The following is a 21,774-nucleotide window of genomic DNA, read 5'->3' on the forward strand; positions in this document are numbered from 1 at the left end:
CAGTAAAGAGGTCACAATGCAGCCCCAGTAAAGAGGTCACAATGCAGCCCCAGTAAAGAGGTCACAATGCAGCCCCAGTAAAGAGGTCACAATGCAGCCCCAGTAAAGAGGTCACAATGCAGCCCAGTAAAGAGGTCACAATGCAGCCCCAGTAAAGAGGTCACAATGCAGCCCCAGTAAAGAGGTCACAATGCAGCCCCAGTAAAGAGGTCACAATGCAGCCCCAGTAAAGAGGTCACAATGCAGCCCCAGTAAAGAGGTCACAATGCAGCCCCAGTAAAGAGGTCACAATGCAGCCCCAGTAAAGAGGTCACAATGCAGCCCCAGTAAAGAGGTCACAATGCAGCCCAGTAAAGAGGTCACAATGCAGCCCCAGTAAAGAGGTCACAATGCAGCCCCAGTAAAGAGGTCACAATGCAGCCCCAGTAAAGAGGTCACAATGCAGCCCCAGTAAAGAGGTCACAATGCAGCCCCAGTAAAGAGGTCACAATGCAGCCCCAGTAAAGAGGTCACAATGCAGCCCCAGTAAAGAGGTCACAATGCAGCCCCAGTAAAGAGGTCACAATGCAGCCCCAGTAAAGAGGTCACAATGCAGCCCCAGTAAAGAGGTCACAATGCAGCCCCAGTAAAGAGGTCACAATGCAGCCCCAGTAAAGAGGTCACAATGCAGCCCCAGTAAAGAGGTCACAATGCAGCCCCAGTAAAGAGGTCACAATGCAGCCCCAGTAAAGAGGTCACAATGCAGCCCCAGTAAAGAGGTCACAATGCAGCCCAGTAAAGAGGTCACAATGCAGCCCCAGTAAAGAGGTCACAATGCAGCCCCAGTAAAGAGGTCACAATGCAGCCCCAGTAAAGAGGTCACAATGCAGCCCCAGTAAAGAGGTCACAATGCAGCCCCAGTAAAGAGGTCACAATGCAGCCCCAGTAAAGAGGTCACAATGCAGCCCCAGTAAAGAGGTCACAATGCAGCCCAGTAAAGAGGTCACAATGCAGCCCCAGTAAAGAGGTCACAATGCAGCCCCAGTAAAGAGGTCACAATGCAGCCCCAGTAAAGAGGTCACAATGCAGCCCCAGTAAAGAGGTCACAATGCAGCCCCAGTAAAGAGGTCACAATGCAGCCCCAGTAAAGAGGTCACAATGCAGCCCCAGTAAAGAGGTCACAATGCAGCCCCAGTAAAGAGGTCACAATGCAGCCCCAGTAAAGAGGTCACAATGCAGCCCAGTAAAGAGGTCACAATGCAGCCCCAGTAAAGAGGTCACAATGCAGCCCCAGTAAAGAGGTCACAATGCAGCCCCAGTAAAGAGGTCACAATGCAGCCCCAGTAAAGAGGTCACAATGCAGCCCCAGTAAAGAGGTCACAATGCAGCCCCAGTAAAGAGGTCACAATGCAGCCCCAGTAAAGAGGTCACAATGCAGCCCCAGTAAAGAGGTCACAATGCAGCCCCAGTAAAGAGGTCACAATGCAGCCCCAGTAAAGAGGTCACAATGCAGCCCCAGTAAAGAGGTCACAATGCAGCCCAGTAAAGAGGTCACAATGCAGCCCCAGTAAAGAGGTCACAATGCAGCCCCAGTAAAGAGGTCACAATGCAGCCCCAGTAAAGAGGTCACAATGCAGCCCCAGTAAAGAGGTCACAATGCAGCCCCAGTAAAGAGGTCACAATGCAGCCCCAGTAAAGAGGTCACAATGCAGCCCCAGTAAAGAGGTCACAATGCAGCCCAGTAAAGAGGTCACAATGCAGCCCAGTAAAGAGGTCACAATGCAGCCCCAGTAAAGAGGTCACAATGCAGCCCCAGTAAAGAGGTCACAATGCAGCCCCAGTAAAGAGGTCACAATGCAGCCCCAGTAAAGAGGTCACAATGCAGCCCCAGTAAAGAGGTCACAATGCAGCCCCAGTAAAGAGGTCACAATGCAGCCCCAGTAAAGAGGTCACAATGCAGCCCAGTAAAGAGGTCACAATGCAGCCCCAGTAAAGAGGTCACAATGCAGCCCCAGTAAAGAGGTCACAATGCAGCCCCAGTAAAGAGGTCACAATGCAGCCCCAGTAAAGAGTCACAATGCAGCCCCAGTAAAGAGGTCACAATGCAGCCCCAGTAAAGAGGTCACAATGCAGCCCCAGTAAAGAGGTCACAATGCAGCCCCAGTAAAGAGGTCACAAAAGGCCACTTCTCGAATCAGCCAAATACTGTCAGTAAAATAAATGTATTGGTTTGATTCCGACGGTGCTTTTGAAAGCCCAAATCAGCTGATAATGACCATTAACCCTTTCGCTGCCACACTACGTTACTACCGTCTGTAGTGTGGTAGTGAAAGGGTTAACCTTCTATAGTGTGGTAGTGAAAGGGTTAACCTTCTATAGTGTGGTAGTGAAAGGGTTAACCTTCTATAGTGTGGTAGTGAAAGGGTTAACCTTCTATAGTGTGGTAGTGAAAGGGTTAACCTTCTATAGTGTGGTAGTGAAAGGAAGGGTTAACATTCTATAGTGTGGTAGTGAAAGTCAAGTCAAGAGTTTTATTTGTCACGGCATACGAGTATACAATGAAATGCGGGGGGTCTTGCCCGCAATGATGTGCAATACAGTGGGTACAACATATAATAGAATCCAATACAGGGAGGGGTATTGGTGATTCCCACCCCTAGTAGCCTCTAGTCCCTCCGATTGTTGTCTTGTGTTGCCATCTGCTGCCTTCCTGTTGTGGCTTTCCTGCCCTGGTCTGTGTTTTCTCCAATCTGAAGCATGCCTACTGCCATTTGGGACACGTGTCACGTCCACACCTAGTTCAACTTAACTCTGGACTGGTCAGATGAACTCAATGGTACACTGGTTGAAGAAAACCAAATTTTCAACAATACTAAACGACATGGCCCCCCTAAGAACCACCAGGGTAAGAAATTTCGCTGAGCCGTGGATGCACTCTGAAATACTGACCGCTATGAAAACCAGAGACAAAAAATGCTCTGAATTTCGTAAAAGTCAGTCAAAGCTTACCAAAAGCACGAGCAGTGAACTCCAAGCCCACGTGACTGAACTCAAACTTGAAAGAAAATAATTTCATCAATGACAAAACTGAGGAAAACAAAAACAAACCATGTGAACTTTGGAAATTACTCAACAATCAACTAGGCTGCAGTAAAAAACTCAAAACCAGGTTCTCAAACATAAACATAAAAACGGACAACACGCTCATCACAGACAAGCTGGATGTAGCCAATTACTTAAACACTTTCTTCACAAACATAGCCACAACACTGGTAAACAAACTACCCTCCCACTCAGGGCTTTATGGGGTAGAACACATAGTAGCTTACTACAAGAACCTAGGCGTCCACAAAGACGACTTCAAGCTGGAAATGGTAACTACAGATGAGGTACTCAAAAAACTGAGCGCCCTCCAACCTAACAAGGCCACTGGCCATGACAACATCCCCTCCAAATTCCTCAGAGACTCAGCAGCCGCCATCACCCCAGTCATCACACACATAATAAACCTCTCCATAAAACAGGGACACGTCCCCAAGGACTTCAAAATTGCGAGAGTAACACCCCTGCACAAAAAGGGCAGCAAATTAGACCCAGGCAACTACCGCCCTGTTTCTATTCTCACCTCCATCTCGAAAGTCATGGAAAAAATAGTATACGAACAGGTCGAAAAGTACCTAGCGGAAAAAAATCGAATCTACGAATTCCAATCTGGCTTCAGAACATCCCACTCCACTGACACATGCCTTCTCTATTTGAACGACCACATCAAACAAGAGGTGGACGCGGGCAAATACTGCGGCATGGTCATGCTGGACCTACAAAAGGCCTTCGACACTGTCAATCACACCATTCTGATTGACAAGCTAAAAGCAATTGGTTTTGATAGTTTATCAGTGAGCTGGATACAATCCTACCTGGAGGGGAGGGAACAGATGGTGGAAGTAAACGGTACCCTATCCCCCCCCCCCTCACAGTGAGCTGTGGTGTTCCACAAGGAAGCATACTAGGACCGCTACTATTCCTAATTTATGCAAATGACATGTCGTCAGCTTGTGACTGCAACTTGTTCCTGTTTGCGGACGACTCAGCCCTGCTGGTCTCTGACAAGAACAAGTTACAGGTTGAAAGAGCCCTCAGCTCGGAACTAGGCAAAATCTGCATATGGCTCGCCGACAACAAACTATCATTACACATGGGCAAAACAGAGTCCATTCTCTTCGGTTCAAATAACAAACTCAGCAAGACCGACGGCTTCTCAGTTACAGTGGGTGACAATATTGTCACAAGGAAAGATGAAATTACCTACCTGGGTTCCATCCTAGAGGCTAATCTTTCCTGTGACAAAATGGCATCCAATGTAATAAAAAAAGTCAACCAACGAACGCGATTCTTGTACCGGATCTCCTCTCTGGTAAACAAGAATACCCTGAAGACTCTAGCAGGAGCACTCATTCAAGGGTACTACGACTATGCTTGCACCTCATGGTACCAAAGCACCTCAAAGGCACTAAAAAACAAATTACAAACATCTCAAAACAAGCTAGTCAGACTACTACTTGACCTGACTCCTAGAACCCACCTCACCCCTGCCCACTTTGACAACCTAGGATGGCTTAGAGTAGACGACAGAGTACAGCAACTTGCAATGGGCCTGGTCTACAAGATACACTACGCGACCAAGGTACCCATGTACATGTCAAAATACTTCCCAAAGGTCAGTGAATACCACGATCACAACACCAGAGGGAGCTCCACAAATCATGTAAAACCCAGATTCGGCTCAAACAAGGGACTAAACACGTTTCGCAATTATGCCACATCAATGTGGAACGCCCTGCCTAAAGCTGTAAAGGAATGTGAATCACTACCCACTTTCAAAAACACTCTCAAAAAACACCTACGTGAGACTGCAATTCGAAACTGGCCCCTACAAATGTCCTAACCTAGTTGTACAGTAAATGACCAAGTAAGGCTTTGTCAATATTCCAATGTACAGTGTAAAATGTGTGTGTGTCCCCTACCCAACCCCCCCCCCCACCTCCAATGTACAGCCCTCACCCAACCCAACCCACCCAACCCCACCCCACCCAACCAACCTCCTCCAATGTACAGTTTCTACGCCAAATGTATATACACTCCTTTTCTGGACACTTTTGTATCACAAACAGTACTGTATTTGCAAATCTGATATGTCATAAATTTATAGATGTAGCAGTACTGTCTATCTGTATGTCATGTATGTCATATATGTTATGATGAATTGAAAATGGGGGACCCTGATGTAAACAAGACGAAAGTCTTTCTCTGGTCTGCATCCCCTTAACAATTGTATGTATTGAGCTGTACTGTACTGTACCCATTCTGCAATCTGTTAATAAACTTTTCAATCAATCAATCAAGATACAACAGATCTATAGAGACAGAGAGGTACAGGTCAGATACAACAGATCTATAGAGACAGAGAGGTACAGGTCAGATACAACAGATCTATAGAGACAGAGAGGTACAGGTCAGACACAACAGATCTATAGAGACAGAGAGGTACAGGTCAGATACAACAGATCTATAGAGACAGAGAGGTACAGGTCAGACACAACAGATCTATAGAGACAGAGAGGTACAGGTCAGATACAACAGATCTATAGAGACAGAGAGGTACAGGTCAGACACAACAGATCTATAGAGACAGAGAGGTACAGGTCAGACACAACAGATCTATAGAGACAGAGAGGTACAGGTCAGATACAACAGATCTATAGAGACAGAGAGGTACAGGTCAGACACAACAGATCTATAGAGACAGAGAGGTACAGGTCAGACACAACAGATCTATAGAGACAGAGAGGTACAGGTCAGACACAACAGATCTATAGAGACAGAGAGGTACAGGTCAGATACAACAGATCTATAGAGACAGAGAGGTACAGGTCAGACACAACAGATCTATAGAGACAGAGAGGTACAGGTCAGATACAACAGATCTATAGAGACAGAGAGGTACAGGTCAGATACAACAGATCTATAGAGACAGAGAGGTACAGGTCAGATACAACAGATCTATAGAGACAGAGAGGTACAGGTCAGATACAACAGATCTATAGAGACAGAGAGGTACAGGTCAGACACAACAGATCTATAGAGACAGAGAGGTACAGGTCAGACACAACAGATCTATAGAGACAGAGAGGTACAGGTCAGATACAACAGATCTATAGAGACAGAGAGGTACAGGTCAGACACAACAGATCTATAGAGACAGAGAGGTACAGGTCAGACACAACAGATCTATAGAGACAGAGAGGTACAGGTCAGATACAACAGATCTATAGAGACAGAGAGGTACAGGTCAGACACAACAGATCTATAGAGACAGAGAGGTACAGGTCAGACACAACAGATCTATAGAGACAGAGAGGTACAGGTCAGATACAACAGATCTATAGAGACAGAGAGGTACAGGTCAGACACAACAGATCTATAGAGACAGAGAGGTACAGGTCAGACACAACAGATCTATAGAGACAGAGAGGTACAGGTCAGATACAACAGATCTATAGAGACAGAGAGGTACAGGTCAGATACAACAGATCTATAGAGAGGTACAGGTCAGACACAACAGATCTATAGAGACAGAGAGGTACAGGTCAGACACAACAGATCTATAGAGACAGAGAGGTACAGGTCAGACACAACAGATCTATAGAGACAGAGAGGTACAGGTCAGACACAACAGATCTATAGAGAGGTACAGGTCAGACACAACAGATCTATAGAGACAGAGAGGTACAGGTCAGATACAACAGATCTATAGAGACAGAGAGGTACAGGTCAGATACAACAGATCTATAGAGACAGAGAGGTACAGGTCAGACACAACAGATCTATAGAGACAGAGAGGTACAGGTCAGATACAACAGATCTATAGAGACAGAGAGGTACAGGTCAGACACAACAGATCTATAGAGACAGAGAGGTACAGGTCAGATACAACAGATCTATAGAGACAGAGAGGTACAGGTCAGACACAACAGATCTATAGAGACAGAGAGGTACAGGTCAGACACAACAGATCTATAGAGACAGAGAGGTACAGGTCAGATACAACAGATCTATAGAGACAGAGAGGTACAGGTCAGACACAACAGATCTATAGAGACAGAGAGGTACAGGTCAGACACAACAGATCTATAGAGACAGAGAGGTACAGGTCAGATACAACAGATCTATAGAGACAGAGAGGTACAGGTCAGATACAACAGATCTATAGAGAGGTACAGGTCAGACACAACAGATCTATAGAGACAGAGAGGTACAGGTCAGACACAACAGATCTATAGAGACAGAGAGGTACAGGTCAGACACAACAGATCTATAGAGACAGAGAGGTACAGGTCAGACACAACAGATCTATAGAGAGGTACAGGTCAGACACAACAGATCTATAGAGACAGAGAGGTACAGGTCAGATACAACAGATCTATAGAGACAGAGAGGTACAGGTCAGATACAACAGATCTATAGAGACAGAGAGGTACAGGTCAGACACAACAGATCTATAGAGACAGAGAGGTACAGGTCAGATACAACAGATCTATAGAGACAGAGAGGTACAGGTCAGACACAACAGATCTATAGAGAGGTACAGGTCAGATACAACAGATCTATAGAGACAGAGAGGTACAGGTCAGACACAACAGATCTATAGAGACAGAGAGGTACAGGTCAGATACAACAGATCTATAGAGACAGAGAGGTACAGGTCAGATACAACAGATCTATAGAGACAGAGAGGTACAGGTCAGACACAACAGATCTATAGAGACAGAGAGGTACAGGTCAGATACAACAGATCTATAGAGACAGAGAGGTACAGGTCAGATACAACAGATCTATAGAGACAGAGAGGTACAGGTCAGACACAACAGATCTATAGAGACAGAGAGGTACAGGTCAGATACAACAGATCTATAGAGACAGAGAGGTACAGGTCAGATACAACAGATCTATAGAGACAGAGAGGTACAGGTCAGATACAACAGATCTATAGAGACAGAGAGGTACAGGTCAGACAACAGATCTATAGAGACAGAGAGGTACAGGTCAGATACAACAGATCTATAGAGAGGTACAGGTCAGACACAACAGATCTATAGAGACAGAGAGGTACAGGTCAGATACAACAGATCTATAGAGACAGAGAGGTACAGGTCAGACACAACAGATCTATAGAGACAGAGAGGTACAGGTCAGATACAACAGATCTATAGAGACAGAGAGGTACAGGTCAGACACAACATATCTATAGAGACAGAGAGGTACAGGTCAGATACAACAGATCTATAGAGACAGAGAGGTACAGGTCAGACACAACAGATCTATAGAGACAGAGAGGTACAGGTCAGATACAACAGATCTATAGAGACAGAGAGGTACAGGTCAGACACAACAGATCTATAGAGACAGAGAGGTACAGGTCAGACACAACAGATCTATAGAGACAGAGAGGTACAGGTCAGACACAACAGATCTATAGAGACAGAGAGGTACAGGTCAGATACAACAGATCTATAGAGACAGAGAGGTACAGGTCAGACACAACAGATCTATAGAGACAGAGAGGTACAGGTCAGACACAACAGATCTATAGAGACAGAGAGGTACAGGTCAGACACAACAGATCTATAGAGACAGAGAGGTACAGGTCAGATACAGGTCAGATACAACAGGTCAGAGGTCACCCACCTCCTCCAGGGTGCTGTCCGAGAGGCCGTAGGTGGTGATGCCCAGCTCGGCCTGCCTCTGGTCCAGCTCGGCCAGGAACACGGCCAGGCTGCTGTCCTGCGCGGCCGACTGGGGCAGGTTGATCACGGCCTCGCGACCCGCCTCCTCCACCAGCCTCGCCCCGGGGATGAGGCGCTGCGCCAGGCTGAGCAGCCCCGCCAGGTCTGGGAGAGCAGGGAGGGGGGACAGGGGTGAGGTCAGAGGTCAGGGAGGAGCTGTTCTCCTCGCTGCCCAGCCCTGTGTGATGGTGACCCACCTGAGCTGTTCTCCTCGCTGCCCAGCCCTGTGTGATGGTGACCCACCTGAGCTGTTCTCCTCGCTGCCCTGCCCTGTGTGATGGTGACCCACCTGAGCTGTTCTCCTCGCTGCCCTGCCCTGTGTGATGGTGACCCACCTGAGCTGTTCTCCTCGCTGCCCTGTGTGATGGTGACCCACCTGAGCTGTTCTCCTCGCTGCCCTGTGTGATGGTGACCCACCTGAGCTGTTCTCCTCGCTGCCCTGTGTGATGGTGACCCACCTGAGCTGTTCTCCTCGCTGCCCTGCCCTGTGTGATGGTGACCCACCTGAGCTGTTCTCCTCGCTGCCCTGTGTGATGGTGACCCACCTGAGCTGTTCTCCTCGCTGCCCTGTGTGATGGTGACCCACCTGAGCTGTTCTCCTCGCTGCCCTGTGTGATGGTGACCCACCTGAGCTGTTCTCCTCGCTGCCCAGCCCCGTGTGATGGTGACCCACCTGAGCTGTTCTCCTCGCTGCCCTGTGTGATGGTGACCCACCTGAGCTGTTCTCCTCGCTGCCCTGTGTGATGGTGACCCACCTGAGCTGTTCTCCTCGCTGCCCTGTGTGATGGTGACCCACCTGAGCTGTTCTCCTCCCTGCCCTGTGTGATGGTGACCCACCTGAGCTGTTCTCCTCGCTGCCCTGTGTGATGGTGACCCACCTGAGCTGTTCTCCTCGCTGCCCTGTGTGATGGTGACCCACCTGAGCTGTTCTCCTCGCTGCCCAGCCCCGTGTGATGGTGACCCACCTGAGCTGTTCTCCTCGCTGCCCAGCCCCGTGTGATGGTGACCCACCTGAGCTGTTCTCCTCGCTGCCCAGCCCTGTGTGATAGTGACCCACCTGAGCTGTTCTCCTCGCTGCCCTGTGTGATGGTGACCCACCTGAGCTGTTCTCCTCGCTGCCCTGTGTGATGGTGACCCACCTGAGCTGTTCTCCTCACTGCCCTGTGTGATGGTGACCCACCTGAGCTGTTCTCCTCGCTGCCCTGTGTGATGGTGACCCACCTGAGCTGTTCTCCTCGCTGCCCTGCCCTGTGTGATGGTGACCCACCTGAGCTGTTCTCCTCGCTGCCCTGTGTGATGGTGACCCACCTGAGCTGTTCTCCTCGCTGCCCTGTGTGATGGTGACCCACCTGAGCTGTTCTCCTCGCTGCCCAGCCCCGTGTCGTCGCTCATGGACGAGTCGCTGTCCTGGAATCACAGAGCAGATGAGATACAGAGATCAGACCTTCTCTTTTTTTTATCCACTTTTTCTCCTACTATTTTTTTTATTTTTTTTATCAACTTTTTCTCCCATTTTCAATTTTTTTTCTCCCATCCCAATTTCGTATCGTCCAATTCTACCCTCCCCTGTCTCGAACGCTGTTAGGCCATGCCTCCCACTGGTCGGCTGCAATGTGGACGAAGCCTTGCATCACGTGTCCCCTCCGGTACTCGAGGAGGCAGCCTGTCGCATCTTTTCACCTGAACATCGCGATCTCTCAGCGTCGGGGGTCTGCATTTGGAGGGACACGCCGCCCCCGTCGCTTCCTGATTCTGCTGCGCAGACGCACCAACCGACCTGTAGGAGTCGCTGTCCACAACGTCCGATCCCCACCCATCAGCTTCCCACCCCCTAACACTGCCAATTGTATTAGTATGAACGACCAGCCAAGCTGGTAGCAACGCGGAGAGCTGGGCTCGAACCCAGCGTCTCCTGCATTGGTGGTGAGCGCCTTGCCCACTGCACCACCTAGCCGCCCCCCTCCTCCTATTTTTCTTGTATTTTCCTCCCGTCCCAATTTAGTCGTTATGCCAATTCCCCCCTCCCCTTCCTGGTCGTTGCGCGCATTTGCCCCCCGCTGGTCGGTCTAGGGAGCCCTGAAGTCTATCAGATGCTTCCTCCGATACATAGGAGACAGCCAGCAGCCTCTTTTCACCTGGCAGCGAGGACTCTCATTGGGTGAGTATAACGCGTGGGAGGTTATCTCCCTCCCTCGCTGTGCAGGTGCTACACAGGTGCTGCAGTACACACAAGGTACCCTAACTGGCACAATGTACGGCGCCATACGTTATACGTTGTTGTGGTGCGGGCAGTTTAGTCTTTGTGTTGTTGTTGTTGTTGTTGTTGTTGTTGTTGTTGTTGTTGTTGTTGTTGTTGTTGTTGTTGTTGTTGTTGTTGGGTTGCATCAGTCTAGCTTTGGGTTTTGGACAGTGTTAACCCTTTCACTGCCACACGACGGCGATGCTCCATCATTAGCATCATTAGCTCTGCATCGTCGGTTGTGTGATAGTAAAGTAAGTAAGTAAGTAAGTAAGTATTTATAAAGCACCTTTCATACATGTTATGTAGCTCAAAGTGCTGTACACAAACATAGGCATATATAACGATAAAAGCAATAAAGTCACAGTGATCAGTTAAGATCAATGTTTAAAAAAAAAAAAAAAAAAAAAAAAAAGCATCACATTAGTAATAAAAGTACGGCAATAGGCAAAGTACAGTAAAATAACATTTCAGTAAAAGATCAGTACATAAAAAATAAAAACATAATAATAAAAACATTTCAATAAGATACTCGCTTTCCCTAAGGCATGGTACACTATTTGTAAGCTAGACTGTATAGGTACGTTTTTAATTTTCCTTTAAAAATGTGTATGGAGCTGGCGTTTCTGATGTGTGTTGGTAGTGTGTTCCATAGTTTTGGGGCATAGTTGGCAAATGCCATACTTCCTATCCTCTTTTGGTTTCTGGGTGTGTCTAGTAAACCTGTAGTGGATGACCGTAGCGTTCTTGAGGGCAGATAACTAACTAGGGAATTTGTTATGTATTTTGGGCCTTGCTCATTAAGAGCTTTATATGTCAGGAAAAGGACCTTAAAATCAATTCTATGAGTTATTGGAAGCCAGTGCAGAGTGGCTAGGACTGGAGTGATATGTTCTCTTCTCTTTGTATGAGTTAGTAATCGAGCTGCAGAGTTTTGGATAAGCTGAAGCTTCCCAATAGTTGCTTTGGGAAGACCAGTGAACAGTGCATTACAATAGTCAAGCCGGCTTGAGACAAAAGCATGAATCAGTGTCTCGGCATTCTTTTTATTTACGAAAGGTCTTACTTTCGCTATGTTTCTTAGGTGGAAGAATGACGTTTTCATGGCTTTATTAATATGAGACTTAAAGGTCAGGTCTGAGTCCAAGATGACACCTAGGCTTGTAACCTCAGTCTTTACATAGGATGACAGACTCCCCAGGTTTTCACACAGCACTTCCCTTTTCGCTTTTGGGCCGATCAATAGGATTTCGGTCTTGCTTTTGTTTAATTTTAGGAAGTTATTGTTCATCCACTTGTTTATTGCTAACAGACAGTTTGTAATGGACTGTATGGCTGTAGTGTTATTTGGTTCTGCGGAGATATATAGTTGTGTATCATCAGCATAACTATGGAAGCATACAGTGTGGTCTCTAATGATGTCCCCGAGGGGCAGCATATATAGTGAGAAGAGTAATGGACCAAGGCAGCTTCCTTGTGCAACTCCAAAGCTGCTGTCATGTTCCTCGGATACATTGTCTCCAAGCTTAACATAGAACCTTCTCCCCTTAATGTATGTTATGAGCCAATTTAGTACATGATCGGAAAAGCCAACCAGTCTTTCAAGACGACTGATCAGGATATTATGGTCAATCGTATCGAACGCTGCACTAAGGTCCAATAGGACAAGAATTGAGACTTTGCCAGCATCGGAGTTTAGCCTGAGGTCGCTAACTATTTTAGTAAGGTCAGTTTCAGTGCTGTGATTTGTTCTGAAACCTGATTGTAATTCCTCCATGATGTTATTATCTTTAAGAAAGGAGTTTATTTGTACTGAGACTATCTTTTCTAATATCTTGCTGATAAATGGAAGGTTCGATATTGGCCTATAGCTTTTTAGTTCGTTTACATCTAAGTTTGTTTTCTTTAGTAGTGGTTTTACTACAGCCGTTTTAAATGCATCTGGAAAAGTGCCTGTTTGAAGCGACATATTTATGATTTCAAGGACATGATTTGAGACACTATCGAACACCCGCTTGAGAAATGCTGTTGGTATAGGATCAAGGCAGGAGGTGAAGGGCTAACCTTCTGTATTGTCACAGTGAAAGGGTTAACCCGGCTGTCGTGTGGCAGTGAAAGGGTTAAGAGGTCTCCTCGTACCTTGGTGGGAGGCGGCAGTTTGCCGGCGCTGGTGCTGCTGGCGCTGCTGCTGGGGGGCGTGGTGCCGCCGCTGTCCGGCCCCTCCCTGCGCACCACGGTGAGGTAGTAGCCGGTGCCCAGCCGCGCCTTGAGGAAGAGCGGGGAGCCGCAGCAGCACAGCCGTCCCTGGGAGATGATGGCGATGCGGTCGCCCAGCAGGTCGGCCTCGTCCATGTAGTGGGTGGACAGGATGATGGTGCGATCTGACGGGGGGAGGAGGGGCCAGAGGGACCGGTCAGTGTTGCTGCTGCACTATACCACCCCGGCTGCAGGACTTATACACTAGAGCAGGGGTTCCCAAACTTTTCAGGCCAGGACCCAGAAAAGAAGGCGTCAGAGAGCCGCGGCCCAATGCACATCGTCAGGCTTTTCTTTCTTCTTTTTCTTTTGCCAGGCGACCGATTTAAGTTAGTTCAAGTTAGTTATTCATTTATATGTGCTATTTATGAGAGGGATAACTTGTTGCAAAATAATAACGATAATAATAATAGCCTCATTAACATACTATTGTTGCTTCGGTTGTTTTCAGCATTTTATGTGCATAATCTGTTATTTAGTTTGAAATGTTCGTTGAAATAATTCGTTTTTGTTTATTTATTAAGTTAATATAAAACCATATAGTCACATTTTAGAATACAATAGAATAGAATTTTAGAATACAACTAGAAACACTGTCCTGGCCTGCTTCTAAGTTCAGTGGCCTGACTTTTTTTTTTGGATTTTTTTTTTTGGATTTTATTTTATTTCTTTAATCATCTCGCGGCCCTCCCGTGGCTGCTCGCGGCCCACATTTGGGTCGTGACCCCGACTTTGGGAACCACTGCACTAGGAGGTGCAAATCCAGAGCCTGCAGAATAATGAAGGACCCTCACCACCCCAACAACAGCCTGTTCAAGCTGCTGCGGTCAGGCAAGCGCCTCCGCACGCAAGAACAGAGAGACTCAGGCAGAGGCAAATCATCCTAGAGGCTAATCATCCTAGAGGCAAATCATCCTAGAGGCTAATCATCCTAGAGGCAAATCATCCTAGAGGCTAATCATCCTAGAGGCAAATCATCCTAGAGGCTAATCATCCTAGAGGCAAATCATCCTAGAGGCAAATCATCCTAGAGGCAAATCATCCTAGAGGCAAATCATCCTAGAGGCTAATCATCCTAGAGGCAAATCATCCTAGAGGCAAATCATCCTAGAGGCAAATCATCCTAGAGGCTAATCATCCTAGAGGCAAATCATCCTAGAGGCTAATCATCCTAGAGGCAAATCATCCTAGAGGCAAATCATCCTAGAGGCTAATCATCCTAGAGGCAAATCATCCTAGAGGCAAATCATCCTAGAGGCAAATCATCCTAGAGGCTAATCATCCTAGAGGCAAATCATCCTAGAGGCAAATCATCCTAGAGGCTAATCATCCTAGAGGCAAATCATCCTAGAGGCAAATCATCCTAGAGGCAAATCATCCTAGAGGCTAATCATCCTAGAGGCTAATCATCCTAGAGGCTAATCATCCTAGAGGCAAATCATCCTAGAGGCAAATCATCCTAGAGGCTAATCATCCTAGAGGCAAATCATCCTAGAGGCAAATCATCCTAGAGGCAAATCATCCTAGAGGCTAATCATCCTAGAGGCAAATCATCCTAGAGGCTAATCATCCTAGAGGCTAATCATCCTAGAGGCTAATCATCCTAGAGGCTAATCATCCTAGAGGCTAATCATCCTAGAGGCTAATCATCCTAGAGGCTAATCATCCTAGAGGCAAATCATCCTAGAGGCAAATCATCCTAGAGGCTAATCATCCTAGAGGCTAATCATCCTAGAGGCAAATCATCCTAGAGGCAAACCTTTCCTGTGACAAAATGGCAAACAATGTAATAAAAAAAGTCAACCAACAAACTCGATTCTTGTACCGGATCTCCTCTCTGGTAAACAAGAATACCCTGAAGACTCTGGCAGGAGCACTCATTCAGGGGTACTACGACTATGCGTGCACCTCATGGTACCAAAGCACCTCAAAGGCGCTAAAAACAAAATTACAAACATCTCAAAACAAACTGGGCCCTATTCCCCCGTACCTGGTTCAACTAAGTCGACCAAAAGTCCCATTAGCCAGATTAAATGAACGCGATGATTGAAACCAGGCTATCCCTGTTCCTCGAACGCTGATTCACTCTCGTTAATTCGAACCAGGCTTGATGCTCAGGATAATTGCGTGCGGCCGCCTCAGTTGAAAAGGCATCATATGTCGATCGCAGAAATCCTGATTTTCTAACGGCATTGATTGATTGAAAACTTTATTAACAGATTGCAGAATGGGTACAATACAGTATGGCTCAATAGCCTCGCCGACGAGTTAAATGCATAACTATAGGCTCATTTTAAGTCCCTCATTACCCCAATCAATCAGATTATATTTCTTTAAATGTGCCTGCTGGCAGTAGGCTTAATGGAATGAATAATCGAATGAGATCTTGCTAGCGAAAATAATTAGTTCAACTCTTTCAGAATAAGTAGATAAAAACAAGCCCCAAGAGTATCTAATTGATACGAATTAATAGATACTTATGAGGATATCTGTACTGTATGTGCTTAGGTATCATGTACAATATAAATACATGGTTCCCAAAGTTTTCAAGGCACGACCCCCGAAATAACGGTGTCAGAGAGGCTTGGAGGCTATTAACAGTTTCACTATTAATCAGGTTTTAATCTGTTTCGGACATCATCCATACATTGATTGAATTGATTGAAAATTGTATTAACAGATTGCAGAATGGGTACAATATGTGAGGGTCAGAGTGTCAGAGTGTGAGGGTCAGAGTGTGAGGGTCAGAGTGAGAGAGTCAGAGTGTGAGGGTCAGAGTGTGAGGGTCAGAGTGAGAGAGTCAGAGTGTGAGGGTCAGAGTGAGAGAGTCAGAGTGTGAGGGTCAGAGTGAGAGAGTCAGAGTGTGAGGGTCAGAGTGAGAGAGTCAGAGTGTGAGGGTCAGAGTGTGAGGGTCAGAGTGAGAGAGTCAGAGTGTGAGGGTCAGAGTGTCAGAGTGTGAGGGTCAGAGTGTGAGGGTCAGAGTGAGAGAGTCAGAGTGTGAGGGTCAGAGTGTCAGAGTGTGAGGGTCAGAGTGAGAGAGTCAGAGTGTGAGAGTGAGAGGGTCAGAGTGTGAGGGTCAGAGTGTGAGGGTCAGAGTGAGAGAGTCAGAGTGTGAGGGTCAGAGTGTGAGAGTGAGAGGGTCAGAGTGTGAGGGTCAGAGTGTCAGAGTGTGAGGGTCAGAGTGTGAGGGTCAGAGTGTGAGGGTCAGAGTGTGAGGGTCAGAGTGTGAGGGTCAGAGTGTGAGGGTCAGAGTGAGAGAGTCAGAGTGTGAGGGTCAGAGTGTGAGAGTGAGAGGGTCAGAGTGAGAGGGTCAGAGTGTGAGGGTCAGAGTGTGAGGGTCAGAGTGTGAGGGTCAGAGTGTGAGGGTCAGAGTGTGAGGGTCAGAGTGTGAGGGTCAGAGTGTGAGAGTGAGAGGGTCAGAGTGAGAGGGTCAGAGTGTGAGGGTCAGAGTGTGAGGGTCAGAGTGTGAGGGTCAGAGTGTGAGGGTCAGAGTGTGAGGGTCAGAGTGTGAGGGTCAGAGTGTGAGAGTGAGAGGGTCAGAGTGTGAGGGTCAGAGTGTCAGAGTGTGAGGGTCAGAGTGTGAGGGTCAGAGTGTGAGGGTCAGAGTGTGAGGGTCAGAGTGTCAGGGTCAGAGTGTGAGAGTCAGAGTGTGAGGGTCAGAGTGTGAGGGTCAGAGTGAGAGAGTCAGAGTGTGAGGGTCAGAGTGTCAGAGTGTGAGGGTCAGAGTGAGAGAGTCAGAGTGTGAGAGTGAGAGGGTCAGAGTGTGAGGGTCAGAGTGTGAGGGTCAGAGTGAGAGAGTCAGAGTGTGAGGGTCAGAGTGTGAGAGTGAGAGGGTCAGAGTGTCAGAGTGTGAGGGTCAGAGTGTGAGGGTCAGAGTGTGAGGGTCAGAGTGTGAGGGTCAGAGTGTGAGGGTCAGAGTGTGAGGGTCAGAGTGAGAGAGTCAGAGTGTGAGGGTCAGAGTGTGAGAGTGAGAGGGTCAGAGTGAGAGGGTCAGAGTGTGAGGGTCAGAGTGTGAGGGTCAGAGTGTGAGGGTCAGAGTGTGAGGGTCAGAGTGTGAGGGTCAGAGTGTGAGAGTGAGAGGGTCAGAGTGAGAGGGTCAGAGTGTGAGGGTCAGAGTGTGAGGGTCAGAGTGTGAGGGTCAGAGTGTGAGGGTCAGAGTGTGAGGGTCAGAGTGTGAGGGTCAGAGTGTGAGAGTGAGAGGGTCAGAGTGTGAGGGTCAGAGTGTCAGAGTGTGAGGGTCAGAGTGTGAGGGTCAGAGTGTGAGGGTCAGAGTGTGAGGGTCAGAGTGTCAGGGTCAGAGTGTGAGGGTCAGAGTGTCAGGGTCAGAGTGTGAGGGTCAGAGTGTGAGGGTCAGAGTGAGAGAGTCAGAGTGTGAGGGTCAGAGTGTGAGGGTCAGAGTGTGGGGTCAGAGTGTGAGAGTCAGAGTGTGAGGGTCAGAGTGTGAGGGTCAGAGTGTGAGGGTCAGAGTGTGAGGGTCAGAGTGTGAGGGTCAGAGTGAGAGAGTCAGAGTGTGAGGGTCAGAGTGTCAGAGTGAGAGAGTCAGAGTGTGAGGGTCAGAGTGTGAGGGTCAGAGTGTGAGGGTCAGAGTGAGAGGGTCAGAGTGTGAGGGTCAGAGTGTCAGAGTGTGAGGGTCAGAGTGAGAGAGTCAGAGTGTGAGGGTCAGAGTGAGAGGGTCAGAGTGTCAGAGTGTGAGGGTCAGAGTGAGAGTGTCAGAGTGTGAGGGTCAGAGTGTCAGAGTGTGAGGGTCAGAGTGTGAGGGTCAGAGTGTGAGGGTCAGAGTGTGAGGGTCAGAGTGTGAGGGTCAGAGTGTCAGAGTGTGAGGGTCAGAGTGTCAGAGTGAGAGAGTCAGAGTGTGAGGGTCAGAGTGTGAGGGTCAGAGTGAGAGGGTCAGAGTGTGAGGGTCAGAGTGAGAGGGTCAGAGTGAGAGGGTCAGAGTGTCAGAGTGTGAGGGTCAGAGTGTCAGAGTGTGAGGGTCAGAGTGAGAGAGTCAGAGTGTGAGGGTCAGAGTGTCAGAGTGTGAGGGTCAGAGTGTGAGGGTCAGAGTGTGAGGGTCAGAGTGTGAGGGTCAGAGTGTGAGGGTCAGAGTGTGAGGGTCAGAGTGTCAGAGTGTGAGGGTCAGAGTGTCAGAGTGTGAGGGTCAGAGTGTCAGAGTGTGAGGGTCAGAGTGTGAGGGTCAGAGTGTGAGGGTCAGAGTGTGAGGGTCAGAGTGTGAGGGTCAGAGTGTGAGGGTCAGAGTGTGAGGGTCAGAGTGTCAGAGTGTGAGGGTCAGAGTGTGAGGGTCAGAGTGTGAGGGTCAGAGTGTGAGGGTCAGAGTGTGAGGGTCAGAGTGTGAGGGTCAGAGTGTGAGGGTCAGAGTGTGAGGGTCAGAGTGTGAGGGTCAGAGTGTGAGGGTCAGAGTGTGAGGGTCAGAGTGTGAGGGTCAGAGTGTGAGGGTCAGAGTGTGAGGGTCAGAGTGAGAGGGTCAGAGTGTGAGGGTCAGAGTGTGAGGGTCAGAGTGTCAGAGTGTGAGGGTCAGAGTGTGAGGGTCAGAGTGTCAGAGTGTGAGGGTCAGAGTGAGAGGGTCAGAGTGTGAGGGTCAGAGTGAGAGGGTCAGAGTGTGAGGGTCAGAGTGTGAGGGTCAGAGTGTGAGGGTCAGAGTGAGAGGGTCAGAGGGTCAGAGTGTGAGGGTCAGAGGGTCAGAGTGTCAGGGTCAGAGTGTGAGGGTCAGAGGGTCAGAGTGTGAGGGTCAGAGTGTGAGGGTCAGAGGGTCAGAGTGTGAGGGTCAGAGTGTGAGGGTCAGAGTGTGAGGGTCAGAGTGTGAGGGTCAGAGTGTGAGGGTCAGAGTGTGAGGGTCAGAGTGTGAGGGTCAGAGTGTCAGGGTCAAAGCACAGGGAGCATGTATCGCTAGACCTTTGCAGAAGGGTTAGGGTTAGGGTCCACAGACCTTTGCAGAAGGGTTAGGGTTAGGGTCCACAGACCTTTGCAGAAGGGTTAGGGTTAGGGTCCACAGACCTTTGCAGAAGGGTTAGGGTTAGGGTCCACAGACCTTTGCAGAAGGGTTAGGGTTAGGGTCCACAGACCTTTGCAGAAGGGTTAGGGTTAGGGTCCACAGACCTTTGCGGTACTTGAGCAGCAAGTCCCAGATGCCCCGGCGAGAGTAAGGGTCCACCCCAGCTGTGGGCTCATCCAGCACCACCACCTTAGAGCCCCCCACGAAGGCTATGGCCACCGACAACTTCCTCTGCATTCCACCTGAGAGAGAGAGAGAGAGAGAGAGAGAGAGAGAGAGAGAGAGAGAGAGAGAGAGAGAGAGAGAGAGAGAGAGAGAGAGAGAGTCAGCAAGAGAGATTTCTTATAAAAACAACCACACCGGCCACAATGAGCCAAGACATTTGTGTTTGCAGCGTCAGCATCTAAAAGCTCATTTATAACTGGATCATCAACAATAACAATATATTTTTTTAATATATCAAAACAAACAACATCAGTGCTACCCCAATGCACTAAGGTCACTAAGGTCCTGCTACTACACAGTACATGTTCAGTTTCAGTTTGAGTCAAATGTACTCTGCGAAATTTACTGTGTAGTAACTCTACCAGAGAGGTTCTTGTTCTGTTCTGTTCATAGTAACTCTACCAGAGAGGTTCTTGTTCTGTTCTGTTCATAGTAACTCTACCAGAGAGGTTCTTGTTCTGTTCTGTTCATAGTAACTCTACCAGAGAGGTTCCTGTTCTGTTCATAGTAACTCTACCAGAGAGGTTCTGTTCTGTTCATAGTAACTCTACCAGAGAGGTTCTGTTCTGTTCATAGTAACTCTACCAGAGAGGTTCTTGTTCTGTTCTGTTCATAGTAACTCTACCAGAGATGTTCTGTTCTGTTCATAGTAACTCTACCAGAGAGGTTCTTGTTCTGTTCATAGTAACTCTACCAGAGAGGTTCTTGTTCTGTTCATAGTAACTCTACCAGAGAGGTTCTGTTCTGTTCATAGTAACTCTACCAGAGAGGTTCTTGTTCTGTTCATAGTAACTCTACCAGAGAGGTTCTGTTCTGTTCATAGTAACTCTACCAGAGAGGTTCTTGTTCTGTTCATAGTAACTCTACCAGAGAGGTTCTGTTCTGTTCATAGTAACTCTACCAGAGAGGTTCTTGGTCTGTTCATAGTAACTCTACCAGAGAGGTTCTGTTCTGTTCATAGTAACTCTACCAGAGAGGTTCTGTTCTGTTCATAGTAACTCTACCAGAGAGGTTCTGTTCTGTTCATAGTAACTCTACCAGAGAGGTTCTTGTTCTGTTCATAGTAACTCTACCAGAGAGGTTCTGTTCTGTTCATAGTAACTCTACCAGAGAGGTTCTTGTTCTGTTCATAGTAACTCTACCAGAGAGGTTCTGTTCTGTTCATAGTAACTCTACCAGAGAGGTTCTGTTCTGTTCATGGTAACTCTACCAGAGAGGTTCTTGGTCTGTTCATAGTAACTCTACCAGAGAGGTTCTTGGTCTGTTCTGTTCATAGTAACTCTACCAGAGAGGTTCTGTTCTGTTCATAGTAACTCTACCAGAGAGGTTCTTGGTCTGTTCATAGTAACTCTACCAGAGAGGTTCTGTTCTGTTCATAGTAACTCTACCAGAGAGGTTCTGTTCTGTTCATAGTAACTCTACCAGAGAGGTTCTGTTCTGTTCATAGTAACTCTACCAGAGAGGTTCTGTTCTGTTCATAGTAACTCTACCAGAGAGGTTCTGTTCTGTTCATAGTAACTCTACCAGAGAGGTTCTTGTTCTGTTCATAGTAACTCTACCAGAGAGGTTCTGTTCTGTTCATAGTAACTCTACCAGAGATGTTCTGTTCTGTTCATAGTAACTCTACCAGAGAGGTTCTTGTTCTGTTCATAGTAACTCTACCAGAGAGGTTCTTGTTCTGTTCATAGTAACTCTACCAGAGAGGTTCTGTTCTGTTCATAGTAACTCTACCAGAGAGGTTCTTGTTCTGTTCATAGTAACTCTACCAGAGAGGTTCTGTTCTGTTCATAGTAACTCTACCAGAGAGGTTCTGTTCTGTTCATAGTAACTCTACCAGAGAGGTTCTTGGTCTGTTCATAGTAACTCTACCAGAGAGGTTCTTGTTCTGTTCATAGTAACTCTACCAGAGAGGTTCTTGGTCTGTTCATAGTAACTCTACCAGAGAGGTTCTGTTCTGTTCATAGTAACTCTACCAGAGAGGTTCTTGTTCTTGTTCTGTTCATAGTAACTCTACCAGAGAGGTTCTTGTTCTTGTTCTGTTCATAGTAACTCTACCAGAGAGGTTCTTGTTCTGTTCATAGTAACTCTACCAGAGAGGTTCTTGTTCTGTTCTGTTCATAGTAACTCTACCAGAGAGGTTCTTGTTCTGTTCATAGTAACTCTACCAGAGAGGTTCTTGTTCTGTTCATAGTAACTCTACCAGAGAGGTTCTTGTTCTGTTCATAGTAACTCTACCAGAGAGG

General features: G+C 47.6%; 1 protein-coding gene across 1 annotated transcript in view; it reads right to left on the reverse strand.

The window, feature by feature from the left end:
• Positions 1 to 21,774, reverse strand: part of abca7 (ATP-binding cassette, sub-family A (ABC1), member 7) — a gene marked incomplete at its 3' end in the record, with an annotated part of 264,520 nt that overhangs the window by 101,080 nt on the left and 141,666 nt on the right. Inside the window, 4 exon segments of the mRNA XM_084318477.1 lie at positions 8,725 to 8,927; positions 10,172 to 10,229; positions 13,201 to 13,442; positions 19,411 to 19,548. Coding sequence (XP_084174603.1) covers positions 8,725 to 8,927; positions 10,172 to 10,229; positions 13,201 to 13,442; positions 19,411 to 19,548 — 641 coding nt within the window.

The sequence above is a fragment of the Notolepis coatsorum genome (genome assembly GCF_963971535.1).
Source record: "Notolepis coatsorum genome assembly, chromosome: 7".
Taxonomy (NCBI): domain Eukaryota; kingdom Metazoa; phylum Chordata; class Actinopteri; order Aulopiformes; family Paralepididae; genus Notolepis; species Notolepis coatsorum.